At 32.9% G+C, this 27,372-nt stretch overlaps 1 protein-coding gene across 1 annotated transcript; it reads right to left on the bottom strand.

The window, feature by feature from the left end:
• Positions 1 to 18,910: 18,910 nt before the first annotated feature.
• LOC127150525 (uncharacterized) lies at positions 18,911 to 21,798 on the bottom strand. Its single transcript, XM_051088395.1, has 4 exons — positions 21,274 to 21,798; positions 21,092 to 21,199; positions 19,484 to 19,558; positions 18,911 to 19,285 (listed from the first exon to the last, which is right to left on the bottom strand). Exons 1-4 carry the CDS (start codon positions 21,405 to 21,407, stop codon positions 19,051 to 19,053), a joined length of 552 nt encoding a protein of 183 aa, XP_050944352.1. The 5' UTR covers positions 21,408 to 21,798; the 3' UTR covers positions 18,911 to 19,050.
• Between the last annotated feature and the right edge of the window lie 5,574 nt (positions 21,799 to 27,372).

The raw sequence follows: 27,372 nt of genomic DNA, 5'->3' as shown, positions 1-27,372 counted from the left end.
AGCTCTAGATTTGAGTTTGAAAGATGTTTAAAAGTTTAAACAATGTTGCCAATTAAGTTTGAGACCAATTTAAGTAAGATTTTGGTTGTGTTGCTTGATTTAAGTTTTGAAGTGTTTTTAGATCAAACCACGTGTTGGTTATGGTGAATAAGGACCTTTTATAAGTTAATTTTGTCTTTTGGTTTGAGATCGTAAAGTTTGAACTTAAGTTCATTTATGGTTTATGTTTCGATCCTTGATTTAAGACTACTCTAAAGCTTGACGAAGAGTAAATTGTTTGTTAATTTGAGCTTTGATTTCGATGTAAATGATCTTACTACTAGAATACTTAAGCTAGATTGTGATTTGTTTGTTGATAGGATAGTAAGTTGCATGAGTTACCTAATTTTGAATATTGTAAAAAAAAATTGTAGATCCAAGATTAGCATATTATAAGTATGGATAAATCATGGATTTATCAAAGAATTGGGTGTAGAGAACTTTATCAGATTTGGATTTTCCAATACAACTAATACTTCTATACGTTGCCCTTGTTTAAAGTGTGGAAATTGTCAAAAACATAAAGCCGATGATATTAGAGATCATTTATATTTTAATGGCATTGATGAAAGTTATAAGATTTGGTTTTGGTATGGTGAAGAACTTCCTAATTCATCCTTCCATGGAGAATCTTATAAGTGTATGTATGAAGAGAATGACGTTGGAAATATAAAAGAAATTGTTGAAATTGCTCATGAGCAATATTCAAAGGATCCAAGTGGTTTTGAGAAATTGCTTAATGATGCTAAAAAGCCGTTATACGAAGGATGCAAAAAAATTACCAAATTATCTATATTAATGAAGTTGTATAACTTAAAAGTTAGACATTGATGGAGTAACATTAGTTTCTAAGAACTACTAAAAGCATTAAAAGACATCTTACCTTCTCCTAATGACCTCCCTACATCAATATATGAAGTAAAGAAAATGTTAGGTGCACTAGGAATGGAATATGAAAAGATTCATGCATGCCCTAACGATTGTTGCTTGTACCGAAAGGAATATGCCAACGCAATTGTGTGCCCTGAATGTGGTGAATCTAGGTGGAAATACGGTAAATATGCAAATAAGAAAAATAAAATTCCTGCTAAAATAATATGGTACTTTCCACCTCTTCCACGATTTCAACAGATGTTTAGAAGTGTTGAATGTGCTAAAAACTTAACTTGGCATGCTAATGAAAGAGAAATTGATGATAAATTATGGCACCCTGTTGACTCTCTAACTTTAAAGTTAGTCGACACCATATGGCCAAATTTTAGTTTTGAACCTAGGAATCTTCATGTAGCGTTGTCAGCAGATGGAATAAATCCGTATAGTGATATGAGCTCCAAGTACAGTTGTTGGCCAGTTGTGATGGTGATTTATAATCTTCCTCCATGGTTGTGTATGAAACGAAAGTTCATGATGTTATCAATTTTGATTTCGAGTAGTGCCGATTAAATTAAAAGAAAAAATATGCAAAATGGTTGAGGTATGTAATAATCCTCTCTTTTTTAAATCGTGCAAATATTACACTTACTTTTTAGTTTGAGTTATATTATGTTGTGGCTATCCTGCAGCTATGGTAGTCAATCATGCATATATTGATACACTTATTATATAGTTTTAGTTGTACTATGTTGTGGCTATCCTGCAGCTATGGTAGTCAATCATGCTTATATTGATACTTAATGCATATAGGTTCTTTTTTCTTATGCATTGTTCGGTTTGTCTAGGGAGCATTCATAGTTGATGATCGAAGTAAGAAGGCCATTATGAAAATGGCTAGAGTTTCATTTTGTCAATTCAAGAGTTGGTTGACGACACGATATATTATCCCTTTTATAGATGAACCACAACTCTTGATAGATCCACCTTCATTGTATTCTCACATAATTGATCACCTGTTTGACAAGAGTTTGTCAAGTCAATAATGTCTCCAGAATTTCAGGTATTAACCTTTTGTTTTGTAATCAAATTAATCATAGTATAAACCACGTTTGTTATTTTAATCTTTTTACGTAAAATTTGTATAGAAAGTGAAAAGGAAACAACAAGATCGAAGAAAGAGGAGTAAATATACTCATAATATGTCAAGATGAGGCTATGCGAATCTTGCCGAGGATATGGTAATTAAGAATGTTATTGTATTTTACAAATATTCTAAAATTTAACTATCGTGTGCTTAATGATGTGCAAAAAAGGGGTCCTTATAAAGAACAAGATTTTGGACGGGCTAATATTTGGAAAAAAGCTCGGACAAAAAAAATGGAGGATACATAAACGAAGATGTACAACAAGTTGCCAATGAAATAGTAAGATTCCTAATGCTACATTTGCACCAAATCACATGAATATACTTCTAACATATTATTGGTCATATTTAATCTTTCTTAAGATGAGATTTTGGATAAATCACCTAATGATGAATCACTCAATGATGCATTGTCTTAAGCTTTGGGTACTCCAGAATATGGCGGTCGAGTATGTGATATGGGTGGTTTCATTACACCTACTGTTTATTTTCATCAAGCAAAGCCAAGAAGGTCAAACAAGGTGGATACAACCCAACAAATTATTAATGAAAATGAAGCACTTCATAAACATATTTGAGAGTTGGAACAAAATGTTCAAAACATCCCAACATCGAACATGGTAGTTGCTCCAAGAGTAAAGTCCAAGAGAAGGTAAAATGTTTGTTTCGAAAGTAAAGTTACAATATTAATTGTTTATCAAAGTGAAGCTATATCATTTACTTGTGCTTTGAAAATCTTGATGGTTTTAGGAGAAAGTTTTAGAAACTGTGGTAAAAAAGAAGAAAGGGATTGCTACTAGTATACCACTGATATCTCTTACATCAAAGAAGAAGGTCGTAGAAAAGGAGAAAGTGCAAGAGGAGGAAGTGATTGCTACTAGATCATCGATATCAAAGAATGAGGTAAATGTGAAGGTGGATTGTAAATAAACAATTTTAGGTATATGAGTTATTAGATTGTTACTTACTAGTGTTAGGTAAAAGTTTCAAGGCCAATGACAAAGGAGGTGGAAGTTACTAGTGAACCATCAAATCTACCAATAACATTGAAGTATTCTCTTAGATATGCTAAAAGGGTAATGGTTGATGGGTCTAGTTTTTCATTTCAACTACCTCTTGAGTCATTTCAACTACCTCCTAAGAGAAGAAACAAAATTATTAAATGAGACTCAATATAACTATTTTAGAAAACAAATATTTTGTCACTCATAGGGTACGTCAAAAAAAAAATATTTCAAAACATATATACATAAACATTTTTGGGTTATTCTAATTACATAATTGAATATTGATCATTTACGAAAAAAATTAAATTATATATTTTTTATTCTTATATTAACATTCCTTATTAAAAAAAATATCATAAATCTAATTAACGTAATCTTTGCCCCAAACAAGTATTATAACAATACTACATTCATAACTCTTCCTCCAAACACATTTTATAATAATACTACAATAATAATCCTTCCTCCAAACACATATTATAATAATACTACAATAATAATCCTTCCCCCAAACACATATTATTATAACACTACTATAATAATCTCTTTCCCAAACACATACTATCATAATACTACCCTTCATATTTCTTCCTCCAAACACATATTATAATAACACTATCAATAATAACTCTTCCCCCAAACACATATTATCATAACATTAGGATTATCATAATCCTTTTCTCCCATAACTCTTTCTCTCCCCCAAAACACACCCTTACCGTTTAGGATTTATTCTTGGGAAGCTTGACCTTGCTGTCAGGATTATTTTTGGATTAAGCTAATCTCCAGGTAAGATATTCTCCTACTAGATCTTTAAATTGAAGTAAGAGCTTGCATGTAATTTTTCCATTAGCTAAGATGCATAATAAGTTTATGTTTATGATAACTAATAGTCATGAGAGAGTTTATGTTTAAGATGACTGATAGTTATGATATGAGATATGTTGATGATGATATATGATGTTGATGTTTATGCATGAAATGTTAATCTTCATTAAGAATGTTATAATTAATATTCATACCATGCTTATGATGTTATGTTATGCTACATGCTATGGTTAGAGTGTACTGTTAGCTTTATCTATTAGAGTCGTACCCACATAAACAATTATTTATGCATAAGTCTTTATCCCCAGTCCAGTATAAGACGATATGTTACAAGTGATTCGACGAGGTCACTCACAGCCCGATTGCCTCAATGTTTTTTTTCAAGTTCACTAAAGACCAGTTTTTTCCTAGGTGTTCCTTTGGGTTCACCAAAAGACTAGAGATGTTCCTAGGATTACATATTGTGCGTGTTTGAGAACATGCCAGTTTAGGGGTACCACTTTACAAGACTCTAATAGGAAGTTAACAAACAACTAGCGGGACTAGTAGTAGATCCCTTACTGAGTATAGTTTTATACTCACTCTTTTATGTTTAATTTTTAAGGCAGAGGTAGAGGTAAGGGCATAGGCAAGCTGAGGAATGATAAGAAGTGACTTGGTGTGCTATAGGAAAACATTTGTGCTTCCGCCATTACATTATTTGTTTTATTTCAGTATTTTGTATTTTCATTATTTTTATTTTTGAAACTAGATAGGACCCGACTAGGATTTTATTTTTGGAATTTATTTCTACTTATTTTAGTTATTTATGATTTTAATGAGTATTTGATATTTTAAATTTTGAAAGTTGGGTTATTTTTCCATTTGGATTTAAGAAAGTTTTATTATCATTTAAGTAGTAATGACCTCAGCTTAGTATAAAGAGTTGGGTTGTTACATGCAATGAATTGAAGAATATTGGCCTTTCGACCATTGTATTGTATGAATGTCAACGTTACAACGAAATACAAAAATGGAAAGTAAAGGAATGGGAGGCAAGCTGCCGAATACCTAAGCATTCCTTGGCTCTTTTACAAGTTACGGGGAAGAAGATAATGGATTTTCTTTCTAATCTCTCTTTAAGCTCTCACTTACAGTTTGACCAGACAAGAGGCAGAAGATCTTTTATAGACGGCAGAAAGGCTAGTCCTTTCTGTTGGCTCTCATAGAGCTCTCTAGGTTTTATTCCATTCAAACTAGACACTTTTACATAGTATGGAAGGAGGTTTTAGATAGACTACTTTAGCCGGGAAGGTTCTGTTCTTTTGATTATGTCAATGTTGATTGCAGTCTTATCAAGTCACATAAACTCCAACTATCGTTCTTGTTTTCTAGTGAATCCTTGTTGCGTGATGATGTGGTCCCTCGCCTAGAGGTGTTAATCGTCAAACAAGTTTCCTGTCGTCGAGCTTTTGCATGAGCTCCTCTCGCGATTCACTGTATCACTTCTTTTCTTTATAATCCTGTGATAAAGCATTAAAAACTGGGTAAAGTCGACATAAGACTTATGTAAGTTATATTCCCTTATGTTTATGAATTTGCTATAGAAATTATGCGTTTTGACACATTATCCTGCCTTTTAGTTCCATTGCTCTACATAAAAGACTATAATAACTTGTATTTCTACTTACACCCAAACAAGTACACATGTTCATGAAAGCAATATTTGGTTATTTCCTGGATGTGAAGTTGATGTTGAATGGACCACTTTGCCACTACTTCCTCTTGTGAGAAGTGGAAGATAAACGAGACAACATTTTCTTATTTAAACTACTTAGTCAAAAGGTTTCCTTTGGGTGGGAGAACTTTGATACAATTATAGGGTTTAGGACTAGGCTAAGACGGCCCATCCAGTTTGAAAAGTATAAAGCCCAGAGGTTAAGACACCTCTAACTTAGCAATCAGTCCAACATGAACAGGTCGTAGTTGGACAAAGATTACCCAACCCTAAATTTTGAGAGCGACGAGGATGCCATGAATATTTTACTCTTCTACTTCATTGAATTGGCCATGATGGGAAGGGAGAGTAGGCAACACCTAGATTGACCATGTTAGGCCTCATCAAAGACCTTGAGGTCTTTGTGAGCTACGGTTAGGGTGAGCTGATATGGACGAAGATCCTATCTAGCTTAAGAGGGGCATTGAGGGGAAAGGTGGTCATGCATAGAAATAAGCCCCTAAACAAGAAGATTCTGATCTTATAGCTATATGGCTTCCCCTTTGCCTACCAGGTTAGTAACCCAATCTTACTTATTATGTTTTTTTTTGTTATATGCATCGTGATTGTTCTTCTTTTGTTAACGTTGTTCTTGCATATTTAGGTTTGGGCGTACGAGATAGTGTCATCCATAAGTGAACAGGTAGCCAATAGGGCTTCGCTATTGGGTTTTATGTGATAAAACTCGTAGATAGTAAATATAATTCGTTGACCATTATTAATAAAGTGTTATTATTATAATTTCAATAAGTGTTATTGATTATATTATTAGTTTTGTCTTAATAACCTAAATCCAATAAACTAATATCCAAAGTTTTATGATGGGTCTTAAACAATATGTAGAGGCAGACAGGGATCAATGTTCGAGATCAACTTAAAGGGTTTATAGTATAAGGATAAGGTTGGGTACCTTATCCTGATAACACTATGGATATAGCTCACTTTGTATTTGGTACAAATGCAATAATCCAATGCGTTCCTGTAAGTGACATGCGAGTGAGGGAATCTTTTGTAATGAGTTTGCATAAGGTTGAACCATGAAATTGTAACCACTAGATGTAACTCTGTTAACTAGTTATGTTTCTATTTCACTACGATGACCTATGTAACTTAGTTTAATCCTTAGTGTATTATGAACTTCTATTTGCGAAGGATTGTCCTTTAATTTGTACATGTAAGACTGGTTAGATTGCCAACTCAATATTTTGGTGACAAGACCAAGTGGAAGTTGGGAACAAAATCACACAAGATGAAATTCACTCATTTCCGTTTTTGGGGTAAGTAGATGAGTGTTTCTTTAAATGGTGTCTTCAAGACTTAAACAAAAGGCTCTACCCTCTTTATGGCACGAGAAGGGTTTCTATTTAGTGGTCGGACCATAAATAGGTTGTTCGTTAGAGGAGCACTAGTATTTAAGAATTAGAAGTAACCTAGGGGTAAAATGGTAATTTGGGATCTTTTTTTAAAATAATGTATTTTAAAAAACTAATGTCAAAAATAGGGTGGAAGCCAAACTATTGACAAAAATGGGGTAAATTTGTGAAAGTCGTGTACCCGTACACGACTTTGCTTGGAAGTCGTAGACGGGGTCCACGACTTTAATGCGTGGACCCCACTTCCATTATTTTAAAATTTAAAGATATTGAATATATTTTTTTATTTAATATTTAATACGTGGGTCCCACAGGTTTTAAATTTTTAAATTTAAAGATATTATATACGTAGGCCCCACCCTACCCCATCATCTTCTCCTCGCCGTCCTCCACCCTACCCGTCATCTTCTTCTCATCCCTCTCCATTTTTCCACAGCGGTTGACGCACGATAAATCTCCAGACGTCACCGTCGCGGTGGCACAATGGGTTACTATGCGTCGGAATATCTCCTCACTAGACGAGCTACAGAAAAAACTGACGTGTTTAACTTCGACGCCGTCGACGAGATTGAATCCGAGGACTGAGAAGATGACCACCGCGGTCGACGGGATTCATTTTTCGTCGTTGTCTCCATTTTCCTACCCCGTCAATCACCGCCGTTTGCAATTTCCTACCCTGTCGTTCGCCGTCGTCCTCCACCCTATCTTTTCGATTTCCTCCTCACCTCAATCGCCACACAAATAAATAAATATATATATATATCTTATGATTTCCTCCTCACCTCAATCACCTCAATTGCCACACAAATAAATAAATATCTTTAAATTTAAAAATTAAAAACGTGTGGGGCCCACGTATTAAATATTAAATAAATAAAAAAATATATATTCAATATCTTTAAGTTTTAAAATAAAGAAAGTGGGGTCCACACAAGCAAAATCGTGCACAAGGTACACGACTTCCACAAAACTATCCTATTTTTGTCAATAGTTTGGCTTCCACCCTATTTTTGACATTAGTTTTTTAAAATACATTATTTTAAAAAAAGATTCGGTAATTTGACCCAGCTGATATTACGAACACTTGTAAAGGACAAACTTACTATTATTGATCTATATCCATGGACATAGAAATATATCTACAGTGAGAAGAGTTCAGCTATGAGTCTTTAGTGGAGTGTACACATAGTTAACGAATATTGATTAATGCGGCTAATGAGTTTAGCCAATTAATCTCATATTGTTGTAGCTTTTGATCTGTAGGTTCATTAGGTCCCATTCGTAGCTCTTAAAGGGTAATGAGATTTAATTATATTGGTTGTAATTTGAAATGTTTAAATTTAATTCGGAAATTAATATAATGTATGGTGATACATATAATATAAAGTTTTATATGTTAATTAAACTTTATTGTATAAATTTAATTTTGGATAAAATTCAAAATTAATCTAAGAGAGAAATTTATATTTGAATATGATTCAAATTTGATTTAAATTAAATATATGATATTTAATTTAGTAATTAATTAATTATAAAATTAATTATTAGTTTGGTTTAATTTTAGTGTTTTTTTTCAAAAATATAACAAAGTGTCAAATTATTTACATTGTATAAAACAATTTCAAAAATAGAAAAAGGCCACAGGCCCATAATGAAAAATATCAAAAACACCCCCGTAATTGATTGGCACCCATCGCGTATAATATATTTGGTAAACAAGCGTTTAGATGATACTATTCTTTGTTACATAATCTTTTGGATTTGGCAAATGATTTTTTTCTCAAGATTCTTTGGTACACCATCGTTTAGACTTTGCTATTTTTGTAACATGATCGTTTAGATTTAATCATTTAAATTTGGCTAGCCAAATCTAAATGATTTTTTTTTAATTTTTGGTATACGATCGTTTAAATTTGATCGTTTAAAGTTGGGGAGCCAAATCTAACCGATTTTTTTAAAGACTTTTTTGGTACACAATCGTTTAGATTTGGGTAGCCAAATGTAAACAATTGTTTTTAAGATTTTTTATATATGATCGTTTAGATTTGGCTATCTTTTGTACACAATCGTTTAGATTTAACTACCTAATTCCAACGATTGTTTTTCATGATCTTCTATATTTGGCACACGATCTTGAACAGCCATATAACAGTTTGAAAGAAAATTAAAAAAAAAATAGATCTTTAATATTTGGTACACGATCTTGAACCAAATAACAGTTTGAAAAAAAATTGCAAAGAAAAAGAAAAATCACAGAAGAAAGAAGATGGAAAGGAGGAGCAAACCTAGAATATTTAAAAAATATAATCAGCTTCATGGGCTTTTTGATTTTGTTACACAAGTCATAAATATTTCTGTGTTTTGTTATATTTATGAAAATTAATCTTAATTTTATTTGATTAAATTAATTAAATTAAAACTATAGGTTATACGAGAGATATTCATTTAAATATGATTCAATTAATTATTTAATTTAGATTAGATTAATTACTTAATTTTAATTTATTTATTTTAAATTAAATTAATTATATAGAAAACGTGGGTGGTTCTCTCACGTAACCCAAAAATCTCTTAACTCCATCTTCTTCATCCTGAAGAAGTGGTTTTCTAAAACCAAAATTCTCATTCTAATTTTTTGTTCCCACAAACCAATTTCATTCTCAAAAAATAGAAAGGTCTCCAAGTGGTGGTGTCTGAATATTGGAGTTTTTAGTAGATACAAAGGCTTCAACGAGAGTAAGTACGTTTCTGTTCTCTTTATTTCTGTAATTGTTTTTCTAAGGGGTCTTTTCAAAAGTATAACAAAGCAGCAAAGTATTTACACTACAATTCCAAAAACGAAAAAAGCCCAGAGGCACATCGTGTAAAATATAAAAAAATGTCTCGTCAACCACGCCATCAACAACGCGCATAATATATTTGCGATCATTTAGATTTGGTTATTGTTTGGTACACGATCGTTTAGATATTACTACAATTTATCTTTTCAATTCTATCGTTTAATTTTGTTACACGATCATTTAATTTGGTTATGTTTAAATTTGATTACACGGTCGTTTAGATTTGAGGACCCAAATCTAAACGATTTTTTTTCAAAATTTGGTACACGATTTTTTTAATTCTTTTGGTACACGGTCGTTTAGATTTCTCTAAACGATTATTTTTTTTTTACACGATCGTTTACATTTGGCTACTCCAATCTAAATGATTTTTTTTTCAAGATTCTTTATACACGATCTTTTATTTTTTGTACATGATCGTTTACTTTTTTTACAAGATCGTTTACATTTGGCTACTCCAATCTAAATGATTTTTTTCAAGATTCTTTATACACGATTTTTTATTTTTTTTTTACACGATCGTTTACATTTGGCTACTCCAATCTAAATGATTTTTTTCAAGATTCTTTATACACGATTTTTTATTTTTTTTACACGATCGTTTACATTTAACTCTTTCAATCTAAATGATTTTTTTCAAGATTCTTTATACACGATCTTTTACTTTTTTTACACGATCGTTTACATTTGGCTACTCCAATCTAAATGATTTTTTTTTCAAAAATTTTTATACATGATCTTTTAGATTTTGCTATTTTTTGTATACGGTCGTTTAGATTTGGTTACCCAAATTTAAATGACGTAAATAAAAAGAAAAAGAAGAAAGACGATAGAAAGAAATCACAGCAAAAAAAAGGAAGAAAAGAAGAAATATGATAAAAAGATTAAACGACATAAAAAAAGAATCATAAAAGAAGAAAGACGATGGAAAGAAATCGTAGCAGAAAAAAAGAAGAAAAGAAGAAATACGATGGAAAGAAATCGCAGTAAAAAAAAAAGAAAAAGAAGAAAGACGATGAAAGAAATCGCGAGGAAAAGAAGAAAGATAGAAGGGCAGACCTGGAATATTTAAAAAATAACTAACTTTATGGGCTTTGTTACACTGGCCGTAAATAGTTTGGTATTTTGTTACATTTATGAAAGTTTTCCTTTTTCTAATGTATGGTATTTTTGAAAATCCAAATTAAATTGAGTAATGGTTTTGTTTAAAATTTATTCCACTGAGTAGAGCTCTCATCCCTTCATTTGATGGAGTTGTACTTACTCACTTGGGTTGAAGGTGCTTAAGTCACAAGTCTTTAGGTCCCAAACGGTAAGTCCTTTTTTCTTTTGTTATTTCACTATCACATTATGGTCTAGGATTTAATAACTTATAGTTGTTGTTTGATGTTCTGAATTTAGACTTGTATACAACCAATTTAGCCTACGAATTTGGAGCTTCCATACCATGATTGGGTTCTCGACATCCCTTCTAGGAAAGGTTACAAGGATATCCCTGATGCTCCCCTTTGAGACGAGATAATTTCCCTTCCCATCTAGATGGCCAGCATTCACTTCAACTTCCTACCCATCCTCCTACCCAGCGTTAACCTTCCACTACATACACATCCTCATGAGGATAACCCTAATGACTTTGCTTCAAACATTGGTGGCCCTTCAATATGTCAGAGCCTGAGGCAGAAGCGAGTACGAGATGCTTGGACTCTAGGCTCGACGATATGAAGTTAAAATTGGACTACATGGACTCTAGATTATTTCGCATAGAGTCCACCTTTACGATCGAATTCGGCCATGAAGAAATGAAGTTGCTCGCGGTCTTAGTCGCGGTATAATTCTGTAATGTTTTCACTTTTGTTTTAATTAATAAATTAATTAATGTTCAATTGATCGATTCTACATTGTCTATGTTTGATGTAATTTTCTGTTTCTTTTAGAGTGTGTCTCATAATCCTCAATCAAAATATAGAGACACCAACGACGACGAGACCAGGTAAAAGAAGGTGGTGAGGATAGGGCTACATACGAAGACCCTGACATTGATGTCGTTGATACAGTTGTGGTCCCGTCGCTAGATTGTGAAACCTTCAGTTTTTCTACGACCATTGGAAAATTTAAGTTCTTTGAAGCGGTTGGAAGTTTAAGTATTAAAGGAAGTTAAGGATAAAAATGACATAAAAGTGTGTCATGGTTGTTAGAAAAAGAGGAAATTTTGGTTGGGTGTTGGGGCTTAAGAGCAAGGCATTTAGAGGTTATTTTGGTGGTGTGTAGATGGCTAAAAGAATGGAAATAACCTCTAAGCAAGTGTCATTAGGCATTTTGGAGGTTATCTTGCTTATGTATTGAGTGGCCAAAAGAAGGAAGAAAAACTCTAAAGAGGTTAGTAGGCGTTTAGGTTTGGTAAGTGGCTAAAGCTTGTTGCTTGTGCATTAAGCATAAAGAACCTCTAAATGAGTGTCATTAGACGAGAAAGACTGTCACTTAGAGGTTATTTTGAGTCTTGAGAGGTTAGGCGAGAAGGCTTGGTGGCTTGGTGTTAGGTGAGGAGCTTGTCACGCGAGAAAGGCTTGGAGGTTAGTAATGCATTGACACTAGGTGTTTAGGCTTGTCAAGGGACATTGGGCATTTTGGTTGGGCGGTCAAGGCTATGCGAGAAGGACCATAGAGGTTATTTTGACAAGGCTAGACATTTTGAGCAAGCTACATAGCAAACTTATGACAATTAACTAAAAGTTAAATCCAAGTGTCTGAAGAGGTTACGAGAAGAGGTTAACGCGCATGACCTTGCGAGAAGAAGTTAGTGTGCAGGGTTGTGCGCGCAGCACAACGGAAGGCACGCGAGGGGAGCGTTGCGCAGGCGGCCAGAACGCACGCGACACCTCATTGTGAGGTTAGCATGCGGCAAGGCCCCCAGGCCATGCACACACGACAAGCCTCATCAACTATGTCAGTAAGTATCGAAAGGATTTTTAGGCTATTTTGGGATGGTTTGCTATTTTTGGGAATTTTAAGGAAAGTTTTGGATATTTTCATGACCAAAGGACTAATTAAGGATTAAATGTGGATTTTTTAGGATAGGGAGACTTCAAAGGATTTTCAGGCCAAGTATTAGTTTGAGTATTGTGAGTAACACATTGATTTAAAAGCTATTATTTAAACATGGTTTCAAGCTATACAAGTTATTTCTAAGTTATTGTTTTAAAGCTATGTTTTATGAGAAGTGTTTATTGAACTGATTTCTCAAAACTATGCTATGTTGAATGATTTATTGACATGCTATGAAAGCAAAGGAAATGTTTCAATATTCTTTTAATATGTTTTATCCTAGCCTGAATATTTCATGAGACCTATTGTATACGTGTGTTTAACTCCATACTGATGGTAAGGCAGACGAGCCTATAGTTTATGGGCCATCATGAAGGGTATATTTTTATGCCTTAAAAGAGGAGGATTACAATGAAAGTTGTTTCCTATCAACTATTCCGTCTTAGGACGCAGAGGTTTAATATTGCCTATGGCTATCGATCAATGTCTTCCAAAAGCTATGCTAAAGCTCAATGTCTTCAAGTATCATGTTATGAATGACTGTTTATTGATAAATGTTATTCAAGCTTTAGTTTTATACTAAACTATTTATGAAAACCTGTTTTATAAAAATGTTGCTCACTAAGTCTTTTGACTTACTCTTTCAAAATATTTTCCTCTTTTCAGGTACAGATTGTGAGTCAGTGTGCTGAACATACTGTTGTCAGGCCAATCAGTCTTCCGACATGAAAGAAAATGATTTGTTGGAAATGTAGTTATGTTTTGTAAAAATTATTCTTACTGAACCTTTTATTTATAAAAGTTATTTTCAGATGGGTTACACTACCGTTTTAAAGTTTTTATCAAGTTAAAGACTTTCGCTGGCAAATGTTTTATGTTTTCATGTCAAGGGTCAGTTGAATTTGTTCTAGAGGTGGATAGTTTCAGTTGACGTCACGCCACCTTCCGGGTCAAGAACAGGTGATCCAAGAGGGGGTGTGACATAGATGCTAATCAAAACGATAATTAAGCTACCGAAGAAGAGTCGGTGGACCAAGTGGCAAAGGTATCAAAGGTTTTATAATTTATCACTCCAATTTTACCTCATAAACTTTTAGAAATTAATGTTTTGAAAAGTGAGCAAATAAAAAGAAAACAAAAACAAATTAGTTTTCTAAAAGAAGAAATTGATTACAAAAGAATTGAAGAAAATTTGAAAGAATTTTCAATACAAAATAGAATAAAAAAATCAATTAAAAATTGAAAAAGAAATTTGTTCTAATTTACCAAATGCATTTTAGGAAAGAAAAAGATATATTGTTAATCTTCCATATTCAAAAGAGTTTAAAGAATCGGATATTCCAACAAAGACTAGACCGATTCAAATGAATTCAGATTTACTAACACATTGCAGGAAAGAAATTCAACACTTATTAGATAAAAATTTAATAAGACCTTCAAAAAGTCCATGGTCATGTGCCGCCTTTTATGTTAACAACGCCGTTGAAAAAGAGCGTGGAGTTCCAAGGTTAGTAATCAACTACAAACCTTTAAACAAAGTTTTGGAATGGATTAGGTATCCAATTCCTAATAAACAAGATTTACTCAAAAGAATTGCAAATGCAAAAATATTTTCAAAACTTGATATGAAATCCGGATTTTGGCAAATTCAAATTTTCGAAAAAGATAATATAAAACGGTTTTTAATGTTCCGTTCGGACAATACGAATGGAATGTGATGCCTTTTGGGTTGAAAAATGCACCATCTGAATTTCAAAAAGTTATGAATGACATTTTTAATAATTTTCATGATTTTACAATTGTTTATATTGATGATGTTTTAGTTTTTTCTCCAAGTATAGAAAAACATTTTAAGCATGTCAATAATTTTTATAGATATTATAAAAAGAAATGGTTTGGTAATCTCTCTACTAAAAGTCAAATTATTTGAAACAAAAATAAGACTTTTGGGCTTTGAAATCCATCTAGGTAAAATTAAGCCCATTCAAAGATCGATTGAGTTTGCTTCAAATTTTCCTGATCAAATCTTAGATAAAATCCAACTTCAAATATTTTTGGGCTGTCTAAATTATGTATCTGATTTTATTCAAAATATCAAACCCATTTGCAAACCATTATATCAAAGGCTAAAGAAAAATCAAAAATCGTGGTCTGACAATCATACCCAAACTGTTCAAAAAATTAAGTCTTTAGTCAAATCAATCCCTTGCCTCAGTTTAATTAATTCAAAAGCAAATCTTATCGTAGAAACTGATGCCTCTGATATCGGATATGGAGGAATCCTAAAACAGTGTCTAGATAAGACCGAATCAATAATCTGATTTCATTCAAGAATTTGGAAAGACACACAAAAAAATAACTCAAACATTAAAAAAGGAATTACTTGCAATAGTTCTTTGTGTTTAAAAATTTCAAGGTGAATTAATTAATAAAAAATTCATTATCAAAACTAATTCGAGAGCCTCGAAATTTGTATTAGAAAAAGATGTAAAAAATCTTGTCTCAAAACAAATTTTTGCCAGATGGCGAGTCATACTGTCTTGCTTTGATTTTGAAGTTGTGCCCCATAAAAGGAGAACAAAACCCTTTAGCTAATTATCTATCAAGGGAGTTTCTAACTCCAAAAATTTCTCTCCTTTCTAAGAACTCTCTCTCGAAAGAAAAATGAGTTCAGAAAAAAAAAGTGCTAGAGGAAGAACAAAACCTACCTCTTCAAAGGGCAATCCCCATCTTCTTCTTCTAATTCTACACCCTCACCTATGAGTGCAGATCAATATGCAATGGATTTAAGGTTTACCACAGTAACCCGATCCAAATCAAGATCGTCCGACATACAGATTGGGTCTCCCACGGAGTCATCAACTCCACCTAGGCCATCGGCCAATCTTATCCGTCCTTCTAGCGGATTCGTTCAAATGAGGCCTCCTGCCTCTCCTTCATCCAATAATGAGTCTTCTACTCCTCCTACAACTTATTCTCAGGCTGTCACCCCCAATAAACGGTTTATGCCAAAACCCAAAATCAAATCTTATTTTCAAAAGTCTATCGTTGTTGATGATCCTATCATAGAACCCGAATATCAAATTCTCACTTTAGAAGAGACAGTTTCAAAAATCTTTCCAGAGGATTTTAATTTTCTTCCTAAAGACCTTAGAAAAACAAGAAAATTCTATAAGTTTATTTTAGTAGACACAAAGTCTGTAGAAATAACTCATGTTCCAGAAAAAAACGATCCTTCAAAAATTGTTTATTCAATATTTAAAATTTTTAAAGCAATCAATCCAACTCATTGAAATCAAGGAATTTTTACAGAAAAATCCCTTTCTAAACCTTTTGTTCCTCAATCCTTCTCATACCAAGATTATATCAAAGCTTGGTATAGAGTATTTTGGTTTTCAAATAGAAACCACTCATGGTTTATTTCCTTTTGTCAAAACGCCTTAAAAATTAATTTTCCATTGTGGTTTATTCAATGGTGGACTAATTTTGGTCTTACAAACGACATTCTACCAACTCCAATTCAAGAATCATATTTCTATTTCTCAATAACAATTCAAAAGAATTCTTTTCATAATTCAATGAGATTTTGTCTCTACTTTCAAATTCCATGGACATTTTGTTGGAGCTACAACACACCATCGTATCTTCAATACAAAACGTTGGTTAAAAATCTAAAAATCAAATGGTGGGAAAAATACAATTTTCAGCATGCCACCATCAAACACATAAAGGAATGGTTCACAGAGAACAGATTTCTACAAGACATTGATCAAAGAAAGAATGACGAGTTCTTAAATGACAAATCAAAACTCCTTGTCGTACTTGCACAAGCCACAACTGATGCAGATTTCCAGAGATTATTATCAACAACAGTAAATTTTTTTCTTCTTCTGAGTCATCATCTTCTTCCATACAGGAAGACGAAGAACAAGTAGATCCAGAATATGATCTAGATGATCCATTTCTCAACTCACGGCCTATGTGAACTCAACTCCGAATCAAAAAACATGTTTCAAAAGAAAAATAAGTTCAATATAGAGTCTTCTGAAAGAAGATTTCTATTCAAAATTACTATAATTATTTTTTGTATATATTATATCTACATTAGCAAAAAAAAAACGAAAATATAAATTCTCATCCCTAGTGTACTTAATGAGTAAACTTTTGTAAATATTCTAGTTTACTCTGTAAATATTGTTCTGTAATCTAGAAATCCAGGAAAAAATTGAAGACAACAAGCGCCAATAAAGACCAAGTCCATGAGCTAAAATGAAATTATGTATTTCATGAAGTGTTCGACTACGTTTGATGGTCCCGGTCGTAAGTCGCAAAAATGAAGTGCGGTGAGTCCGTTGGTCAGTCAGTAATCCGTCGTAGGGAATACAATTAATGGATACTTGCAAGAAAGGACAACAAATATAGAAAAAGCTTCATTTTATATGGAACAATGGCCGACAAAGTCTTAATATGATATATCTTCTCACTTACTTAAAGATAATAATAATGATAATAATTAATATGTATAATAAATATGGTAGTTAGTGAAAATGTTTAATTATTAAAGTTATGAAATTATAGTTGTTTATTATGTGGAAGAAAATTTCCACATTGTTGTTGTACGAAGATGGATTCTTATCCATCATTTATTTTTTCATTTGTATAAATTAATATAGCTTTCAAAAGGAGAATCTTATCAGATAAGGGGTCATGTCATGTCTAATTTGATCTTATCTTTTTAAAATCTTATCAGATAAGGGGTTCGTCCTGTCTGATTCGATTTTATCTTTTAATTTTTCAAATTTCAATTATGTTTCAAATTCGGGGTCTATAAATAGACTTCCAAGTTCTAATGCAAAGGACATCGCGAAATATTATCGAGCTCTAAAACCCTAAGCTCCTAATATTCTGACTGCTTCCTTCTTGTAATCTATCGATCCTAATTCTCTTTGCAGTTAGCATTGAGCAATTGGTATCAGAGCCACAATAAAAGTTCAATTTCCTTTCAATTCGTTTTCAAATTTCATTTTCGGAGGAGAATAGTTTGATAAATTTTAGTTTAATAATGAATGGCATATGAAGTGGTTGCATGCAGAAGATTAGTACATTGCAAAAAATGTTTTTTTTTTTTTGGAGGAAATTAGAATATTCAAGTGTGAATGCATAGTTTGTATTAATTATTGGGTATTTGTGGACTCTATTACAAGTATATTTAGAAACCACATTTGTCGATTAGATAGGGGCATTTAAGGCACTGCTATTTTGTCAAAAAAATAAAATTGTCATTTATCCAAAATAAACCTCTAATTTTGCTATTGTTCTTATCAACCCTTTAAAATTAGTATGAATAATAGTTAAAGATAAAAATAATCAAACTGAGCCCAATTCCAATCTTACAATCCACCCACATAAAACAATAACAGCACCCCGATCCGATTTTCAATAATCCTAATTACTGACCAACCCCGTGACGATCCTTAAATGCATGGACTCATTGATTTTAAATTTCCTTTCTAATATAAAAATTGACATTTGTCATATGGGTGCTTAAAATATAATAGAGGGCACGTAGATTTAACCCTTAAATATTAAGAGAGCAAATGTTGAGTCAAACTTGCCAAATAGAAAAAAGAAAATTAATGTTATGCTTGACAACAATTTGATTGACAAAAAGTTGAGCTTACCATTCAATATTTTCCATAATCAACAATAATTAGTTTCAGCATCAACATTAGAAACCATTTATCACCAACATAAAAATCCAAATATTTTTCCCATCCCTCTCACTGACATACAAACAAACTAGAGACAAAATCTAAAAGTAGACTAAGAGAAGTATGGATTGAGTAAAGCACTAATAAACACTTATTTAAACACTTAAAATATCAATCCCATCACACTAAATAAAAGATGATAGTTTCCAGAAGAAAAAAGAAAAGAACACATAATCTAGAATCAACCCCAACCACGAGGCATCAATGAAGCTAAGATATCAAGCTTGTTACAAAATATGATGCAAAATTATATATATTGATTAGAAAAGAAAGGGCAAAACTTACGCTACCTTAAATAGCCATTTCGATAAGAGTACCAGAGAAAAGATTCATACAAAGATGAAATAATGAAAAAGAAACAAAACGTGGACAGTATCTCAACAGTTAATAGCATCGTAATCATCCAACTGATCATTGTATTGTAGAACCTTTCTCTTTATCTTTGATGAATCAACCCATGTTATGAAGTCCTCCATATTTCTCGTAACTAGAAATGCAGGATCAGTTACTGTCTCCGGACCAACTCTAATGTGCCCTTGTTCAATGTATGTAACTGCTTCCCTCAAATGCTCGGCAAACTTCAAACGTACCAACACTGTCGATAGCCTCCGTCTGAAAACAGAAAGGGAAAACAGTCTTGAGGTAAAAAGGATAAGCAGCAAAAGTAAAAGAAGTGTTGACAACTGCCAGGGCAATTGGACTTTGCTACTTTGAGAGTTAAAAGTATTGTTAATATTAAGCTATCAACAGTAGAAAGCATGAAACAGTACAAAGTAGAAATGAATTCTTTTCTGCAAACTGTTCCATTACCTGCAAAAGGATGACACTGACAGGCGATCACATAAATTCAAGCTCTGTCGGGTTGGTATCACACCCATATTGTACCTGCATATTGTTTTCATGAGAGAAGTAGAAGAGAAAAGGTGAGAGCATGATAGATAGAGACTTATTTGGATTGAGTTTTTAAGTGCTAAAAAAAGTGTTTACAAGTACAGCCCCAAAAGATAATAGAAACGGTTACATATAACTGACTGATTAATCTTCATCTCAGCTTATTCAGATTAACATATCATTATTCGCTCTGACTCGAATAATCTAAAAAAAACAAAGAAAAGAAAAGCAAAAAGCCTTGGACCCATCGCCCATAATAAATATTGATAGTTTCTTGTCCCTCTATTAGCTCAGAACCTTAGACAACTTGAAACAAAAAAAAATTCTAGAAACATTGAGCCAAAAGACTTTGGGTTTAAAATGGCTTAAGCATTAGATAGAAAAAAAAAGTATTGAAAGTTTAGAGAGAGAGAGAGAAAGTATTGATTAGTCCACAGGAACTGTAAGACCTCTAAGAGATAATAGCATTATTAGTAGAATATTAGTATGGTTATTAGAAGGGAGATATTAGTAATTAGATAGTAAGCTTGTTCGGGCTTAGTATAAATAGAGGTAGTGGGTTGAGATGTGGGGTGAAGAACTTTATGGGATTTCCTTAGTTGGGAATTATGGAGAAGGCCCTCTCGAAAGGTTAGAGGCTAGCTCGTCACTTGTTCTTATGATATTAGAGCACATTTTCAATATATTTTCCATATAATTCTATATTTTAGTGTTCTTGAGTATTTTCTTGTTAGGTGGTATCCAAACAAAACCCTTGATATTTTCTTTAATTGGTAGGTGCAAACGTAAAATTGAAAACTAGTGTTTAAGGGTGTGTTTGGATTTGACTTTCTAGGTGTTTGAATAAGTGTTTATAACCGCAAAAAAAGTATTTACAAACAGTTGAAAAGTCGATCCAAACGAGCTCTCTTCTTCGCACAGGAACCAAGAAAAAGACCTTTCATTCTAGAAACTCCCACAGAAGAATTAAGAGCGTTGGGAATAAGAGAAACATGATCAGCAATTTGTTCATGTTTTCCCAAAAAATTAGCAAACACCAAAAATGTGGACCATTTAATTATACAAGATGGATACTTTAAGCCAACTAAAATAGACAGATGAGTTGTTTTATGGCACGCAATGTTCAAGTAACGCAGTCTTAGGCCTAGCAACCATTTTTATATTTGTAAAACATTTTCACTTCTGATAGTAAACGTAATGCAATTTCTGAAAGTCATAAGTTAACTTTTTGTATTGTTAGAACGAGGAGAAGTCAGCAGGGATCAAAATGGGATAATACAATGCCTACAAGTTTTTTCTCATCACTAAAATTGTGAACAATGATCGCAAGATCCATAGGAAACATAAAAGCCAATCGTTTAAACCAGGAGTAGAAGATTTCAAAGCATCGTTGGAATTAAATAGAAAACAACAAAATTGGACAATAAAATGAAAAGGAATTATACACAAACACGCAAGAAACTTGCTTAATGTATTGTAGGAAATTTAGTTTCTCAGAAACTAAACCGAGAAGGAGGAAAAACTCACAGCTTTTCGAGGAGCTTCTCGGTCAATTCCAATCGAAAAGGGTCTTTCTCGTTCATCTTCTTCAGCATTGTGACCAGCTTCTGAACACCACGGCACAAGCTCGAATACCTAAATGAAATCAAATTAAAAGCGATATAAGAAAGAAAAGGGAAGAAAATAGAAGATATAAGAAAGGGGGTTACTTCTTGTAATCATCCCGTCCAGTAATGTGATAGCGATGCATTACTTGGGCTTCTCTGTGACCTCCTTCTCTCTTCCATTCCAAGAAGTTAACCTTCTTCAAAAGCTTCTGCTCGTGAAACTTTAGCTTCCTCATCCTTCTGTTTCACCTCAGGAAACTTCGCAGCTGAAGAAGGTCTCGGTGTGGTTCGAACAAAAAAAATCTCTGTGGAGAAGAGTCGAGATAGAGGATTGAGAAGGAGATGGGAGAACAGAAGAGAGAGAGAGAAGTGGAACGGCAGCGATGGTGACGGCGACGGCGACACGGCGACCGCCGAGACTTGGGAGAGAGAATAGATTTAATGGGTTAGGGAATAGAAAATTAAAAGTGTGGAGGGGAGGGGTGAGGCTTCGATTTCTTAAGGATACATAGTTGAGCCAAAGTTTAGGTGGGCGACCCTAAGTAAGTAAGTGGACTCAGCTTCATTATAGGTTGAGGTCGTAGGAGTTGCCCAATCTAAACACAATTTGTAAGCACAATTTTGTAATTTTCTCCTGCCAATTGCAAATTTTGGAGATAGTGTTTGGAAATATAGCAAAAACGGGTAGAATAAGATTTTTTATGGAATCCTATTAATAAGCAGTCTAACCTTTTAGAATTATATACTTAAATAATACCTTATATATATTTTTAATAAGATTTCAAAATTATATCATTAAGTAATACATTATAGGGAAACTTAAATAAATGTAACAAAACACCAAATTATTTACCGCAAAACCCATGAAGTTAGTCATTTTTTAAATATTTCAGGTTTGCCTTTCTCTGGATTTCTTTCCATCATCTTTCTTATTTTTCAATTGTTTTTTACGTCGTTAAATCTTTCCATCGTATTTCTTCTTTTCTGGTTTGTGATTTCTTTCCGCCGTATTTCTTCTTCTTTTTATTCTTTATAATTAAATCTAATTAAACAAAACTAAGATAATTAACTCCAAATTATCTTAATTTTGGGCATTATAATCTTTCCTCATTTAAGAAGCTTTCTCCTCGAAAGTTCTAATCTTCAAACAACTTGGAATACTAGACTCTCATCTCATAATTAATAACAATTTCTACTAAAATCCAAAATCTTTTATTAATATACATACGCATGTATATATATCCAACACATTACACCAAATAAATTCCTTAACTTCTAATTTTAATTAATCTAACACCAAATAAATTCTATAACTTCCAATTTCACTTAATGTAATACCCATAATAAGTTTTAAAAATTTTTGGGGTATTACAATATATTTGTAACATGATATGTTTACAGAATACCAAAAACTAATATGAATGCCTAAGCGTGAAAAAGTTAGACTTAATGATTCTTTTTTTCATTTTTGCTATTTTGATACAATGAAATGAACACTTTTTAAAAGACGGTGATACTTTTATTATTAATTTTAATTAATTAACTATACCAAGAGTTTGGTGATTTTTATGAAAAATAATGGTTTGTTATGTGTGTGTATATATGTGTATATAAAATAAAGAATTAACACCAAAACTAAATTATCCAATGATTTTTTTTAAAATTGTGGGTTGTGTATATGTTTGCAAAATCATGTTTGTTCACCTACTTTTATTCTCAAACTTTTTTCACCTTCAACTATTTTATTAATTTGAGAATTATTCACGGATTATATATCATTCAAAATCACGTAGATCATTAGTATCTCTATTCACCTACACCATCTCATATATAGGTGAAATTAGTGAATCGGTTTTCTTTTCTCCATGGGTCAATACAATTTTGGACCAAAAGAAAAAAAAATTAAATTATGTAGTTGTATTTTTATTTTTGTGAAAAAATATAATATATATAAGGGAAATTATTGAGTTACAACAATCTCATAAAAATTAAATTAAATTGAAAGAAAATGTTGTCATGTGATATTATTCTTTTGATTGAGAGGTGAGAATAATGTATTATAAGAGAAAAACTAAGCATCAACACAATTTCATATCCCATACCTCAAAAAAAATTAAACGAAATAAAAAAGTGTAAGAAAGAAAAAGAGAAGTTAAGTGTAATATGCATACTTAAATCATAGCTTATTGGTTAATTAGATTTTGAATGTTTCTTACCTTGTTAACAAGTAGAATTTTACTAGAAATATCTTACAATTTCGATAGAAATTATGATATGGGATTGAAACCGTTAGAGATTTTTAATATACAGGCTGTAAACAACAATTGCATTAATTGTTAACATAATAATTATACATTTACCTAATTTGAAGGATATTTTTACAAATAAATTAATAGTTAACAATTAATAATTAATAAAAATAAAAAGATCGATAAATAAGAATCCTTATTTAAAGAAAATAATATAACTTAATTTTTTTTTTTGCTAAATACCTAAGCTTAGTTTTATTGATTTGAATACCTAACCAACTTAAATTTCAAAACATCCCTATTGATGACATAAATTAGGAAAAATAGTTAATTTAACAAATTGCATTCATAATTTGACAAAAATTCGAATGGTAAAATAACAGATCATCACATCTATAAATGAATATATTATTATTGTAACGACTCAACTCCTTATACTAAGTCGAAACCATTACAAATTTTAAAAGACAAATGAAATTTGTAAAGTTTGGATAGAATGAAACAAAACCGCAAAAAAAATATATTTAAAAGCTTAAACAACTGCAATTAGAGATAAGTGAAAAATAACATCCTAACTCGGGCCCTATCTAATTTTAAAGAAATAAAACAACGAATAAAGAATAGACTAAAATGAAGCGTTAAAGCCTGAACTACGACATGAAGTGGAAGCATAAGATCCCTATGGCTCGCCACAGTCACTTCTGGTCGTTCGCCAGCTTGCCCTTGCCCTTACCTCTACCTCTGCCTGAAAAAAAAATGAAATGGAAAGAGTGAGTATAAAATACTCAGTAAGGGACCCACTACTAGTCCCACTAGGTGTCTGTTAACTTCCTATTATAGTCCTGAAAATGGTACCCAAGAACTGGCACGTTCCCGAACATGTGCAACATGTGATCCCATAGGAACAAAATCTGGTCTTCGGTGACCGAAAGGAACACCTAGGACAAACTGGTCTGTAGCGTACCCGGAGGAAACACTAAGACAATCGGGCTGCGAGGATCCCATCGAATCACTCGAATCATGTCTATATCAATGTCATACTGGCAGTCTCGTTGGACTACACAGTCCTAAATAGGTGGTGATCCCGAATGACACCCATCCAAGTACGACTCTAATAGGATAAGCTAACATGCACCCTAACCATAGCATACACGTAACATAGCATCATCATGTCATCATGTCACATCATATCATCATGTCAAATCATATCATCATGTCAAATCATATCATTATGTCATATCATATCCTCATTAATTGTCATGCCGTTATGCAGTCTAGTCATCAATGTGCATGACTAAGAATGTATGCGATCTCTTAATTCTACTCGTAGGTCTAGTAGTATAATCTCTTACGTGGAGGTTGCTCAACAAGTTCTAGCAATAAAAACACGCTCCCCAAGCAGCGAAAGTCCTAAATGGTTAGGAAACCACAATTTAATAATTTAACACTCAAAGAATTTAGGTCCAAAAATCCACTTGAAGTGACTTACCCAAGATCAAGACCGAACTCGGTTTGGACTTAGTTGGACAAACTCCCAGCTCGGCTTCCAATTAACTATAGTTAATTTAATCCGACAATCAACTTAGTTAGGGTCAAAATAACCTTAGCTAGATAGATTAAAACCAAAATCAAACCTATCGAGGTTTACCAAAAATGGGTCAAAATAGGGCAAAAAGGAGCTTGGCGGCTCAGCTGACTCGGCTGGAGAGGATAAAATCGATTGGCGGCTCTGCTGGAGGTGAAACGGCTGGGCTGGGATGCGGCGCGGCTTGCGGCAGAAGGCGCAGCTCGAAAGGGGCGCACGCGGCTCACGCAGGCGTGCGGCTCGGCTAGCGGTGCAGGTGCGGCTCGACACGGATGGGTGCGACACAGGTCGCGGAGAAGAGGCACGGATCGGGTCGACTTCACGCGGTGTTGGAGTCTCGAACGCACGGGTCGAGTTTTCGGGTTCGGGTGATGGCGGAGACCGAACGCGGCCGCTTGACAACTGCTCGCAGGCGGAGGAGACGCTGATCCGATGAGCATTTCGCTCGAGAGCGGTCGGTTGGGTGGGTCGGGTTTCAATCCGTGGAGAATGGTTTGAGAGGCGCGGGCCAACGACGTTTCGCTCGGGTCGCGGGCGGCTGGGTAGGTGACGCGGTTCGGCTGTGCGACGGAGGCGGCGAAGTTTCACGAGTGACGCTTGGTTGGAGACGACGGGCGAAGGGCTGCGGCGGAGTGGCGGCGGCTAGGGTTTCTTCCCTTTTTTTTTCTTTTTTCTTTCTCAAAGAAGGGGATGATGGTTTGCACGGGTCTCAATGGTCCTTTTTAAAAAGAAAAATAATAATAATATGCTGAATATTATTCTTCTTTTCTCTTTCCCTAATTTAATCAATTAAATTCACTTAATCTCTTTCTTATTTAGACCCAACAATCTTCACTAAAAAAATCAAAATCACCCAATCACCTCAATCTTTTTCCCAAATAAATATCACCATTAGAATATTTTCTTGATGTCTAAAAATCAAATGTTAATAAATCACTTAATTCAAAACATCCAAAATTTCAATAACTACAATTAAGATAATAAATTAAATTCTAAATTGTTGGGGCGTTACAATTATCCTTAGTTGTTAATGGACAACATTATTGATAACTCTTTGCCTAGCTGAGGTTGTTCAACTTAGATCAGAAAGAAGAGAAAAATGTAACCTCAGTTTCCAAATATAATCATAGAAAGAGAGTGAGTTTTGGATCGGTGGAAAAACACACATACATCGAAGTATTGTAGTGACCACCTCCTTTCTTCTCCCTTGATTTTAATTTTCAATTTCTCTCATTTCACTTTCATGGGCTTAAATCTACAACAAATTGATTATTGTTTTGTGTATTTATATTACTTATTGTAGAATTTTGATGGTTTTCTGTTTCAGCATTATAATAACAACATCAAAAGTGAATTGTAACCTTCGTCATAACTATCCATCAGAAATTAATTTATCAGTTACAAATATTAAATTTTTGGAAAGAAAAAATTCCTTGGTTTCATTTTTAATGACATATATGTAATTATTTTAGAAACGAAAGGTTAAATGCGTCCAAAAATGTTTTTTAAAAAATTACTTAGTTTCATTTTTGATGTCTATGTAATTGTTTTAAAAACAAAAGGGTAAACATGTCCAAAAATGTTTTTGTTCTGCATCCTGCCTTTTTATATATTATAGATTATAGATTAAAAATTAAGTACACTTTATTCTTTTTTATTCAAAAAACCTATTAGCTTCCTTGAATTCCATTCATTCTTTTAGAAGTTGATCTTCATTGATTTTTTTATCATTACAAGACCATCCACTAACTACGTTAATTAGGCACTTCAATTCACACCAATAATAAATAAAGAATTTATTGCATATGAATTATCTTCCCATTCTAAAAATTTAATTCACTATGTAAAACTCATTGTGTTGATTGAAAAATATTATTCTCTCAAGCACGATGATAATGAAATATAAATATAAGAATGTTTGAGGCTACGACATTGGAACATCGAGTGACACGTACAAGCCAATCCATTAAAACAAAAATCAAAATAGAAAACTCGAGCAACACGTAGTAAATTTTGTTTGTGAATATTACTTTGATGTCAATTTTACTCCAAATAATTTTTATAATTAACCGTTAATAGTTAATTAGTTGGGAGAGAGAAAGGAAGAAAAAAACTGAAACACAAATTTAATTCTCTTAATTTGAAATAATTGAACTCCATCGATCATGAATAATAATATCATCCAATGGTCTGTTATTAAACAAAGATGAGGTTCTTTATCTTTTCCCTTCATAATCATAAAACTTTTCATGTCAAATGTTTATGATTAAACTGAATGTTTACTATATATTATTTTCAATGAATCATACGGTATATTTTCACAATTTTAACCTCATTCATTTAACTTCAATTTCTTTTTAATTTACA

This window comes from Cucumis melo, chromosome 8 (assembly GCF_025177605.1).
Source record: "Cucumis melo cultivar AY chromosome 8, USDA_Cmelo_AY_1.0, whole genome shotgun sequence".
Taxonomy (NCBI): Eukaryota; Viridiplantae; Streptophyta; class Magnoliopsida; order Cucurbitales; family Cucurbitaceae; genus Cucumis; species Cucumis melo.
The sequence above is the reverse complement of the archived record's forward strand: the minus strand, read 5'-3'. Positions and strand labels throughout refer to the sequence as shown.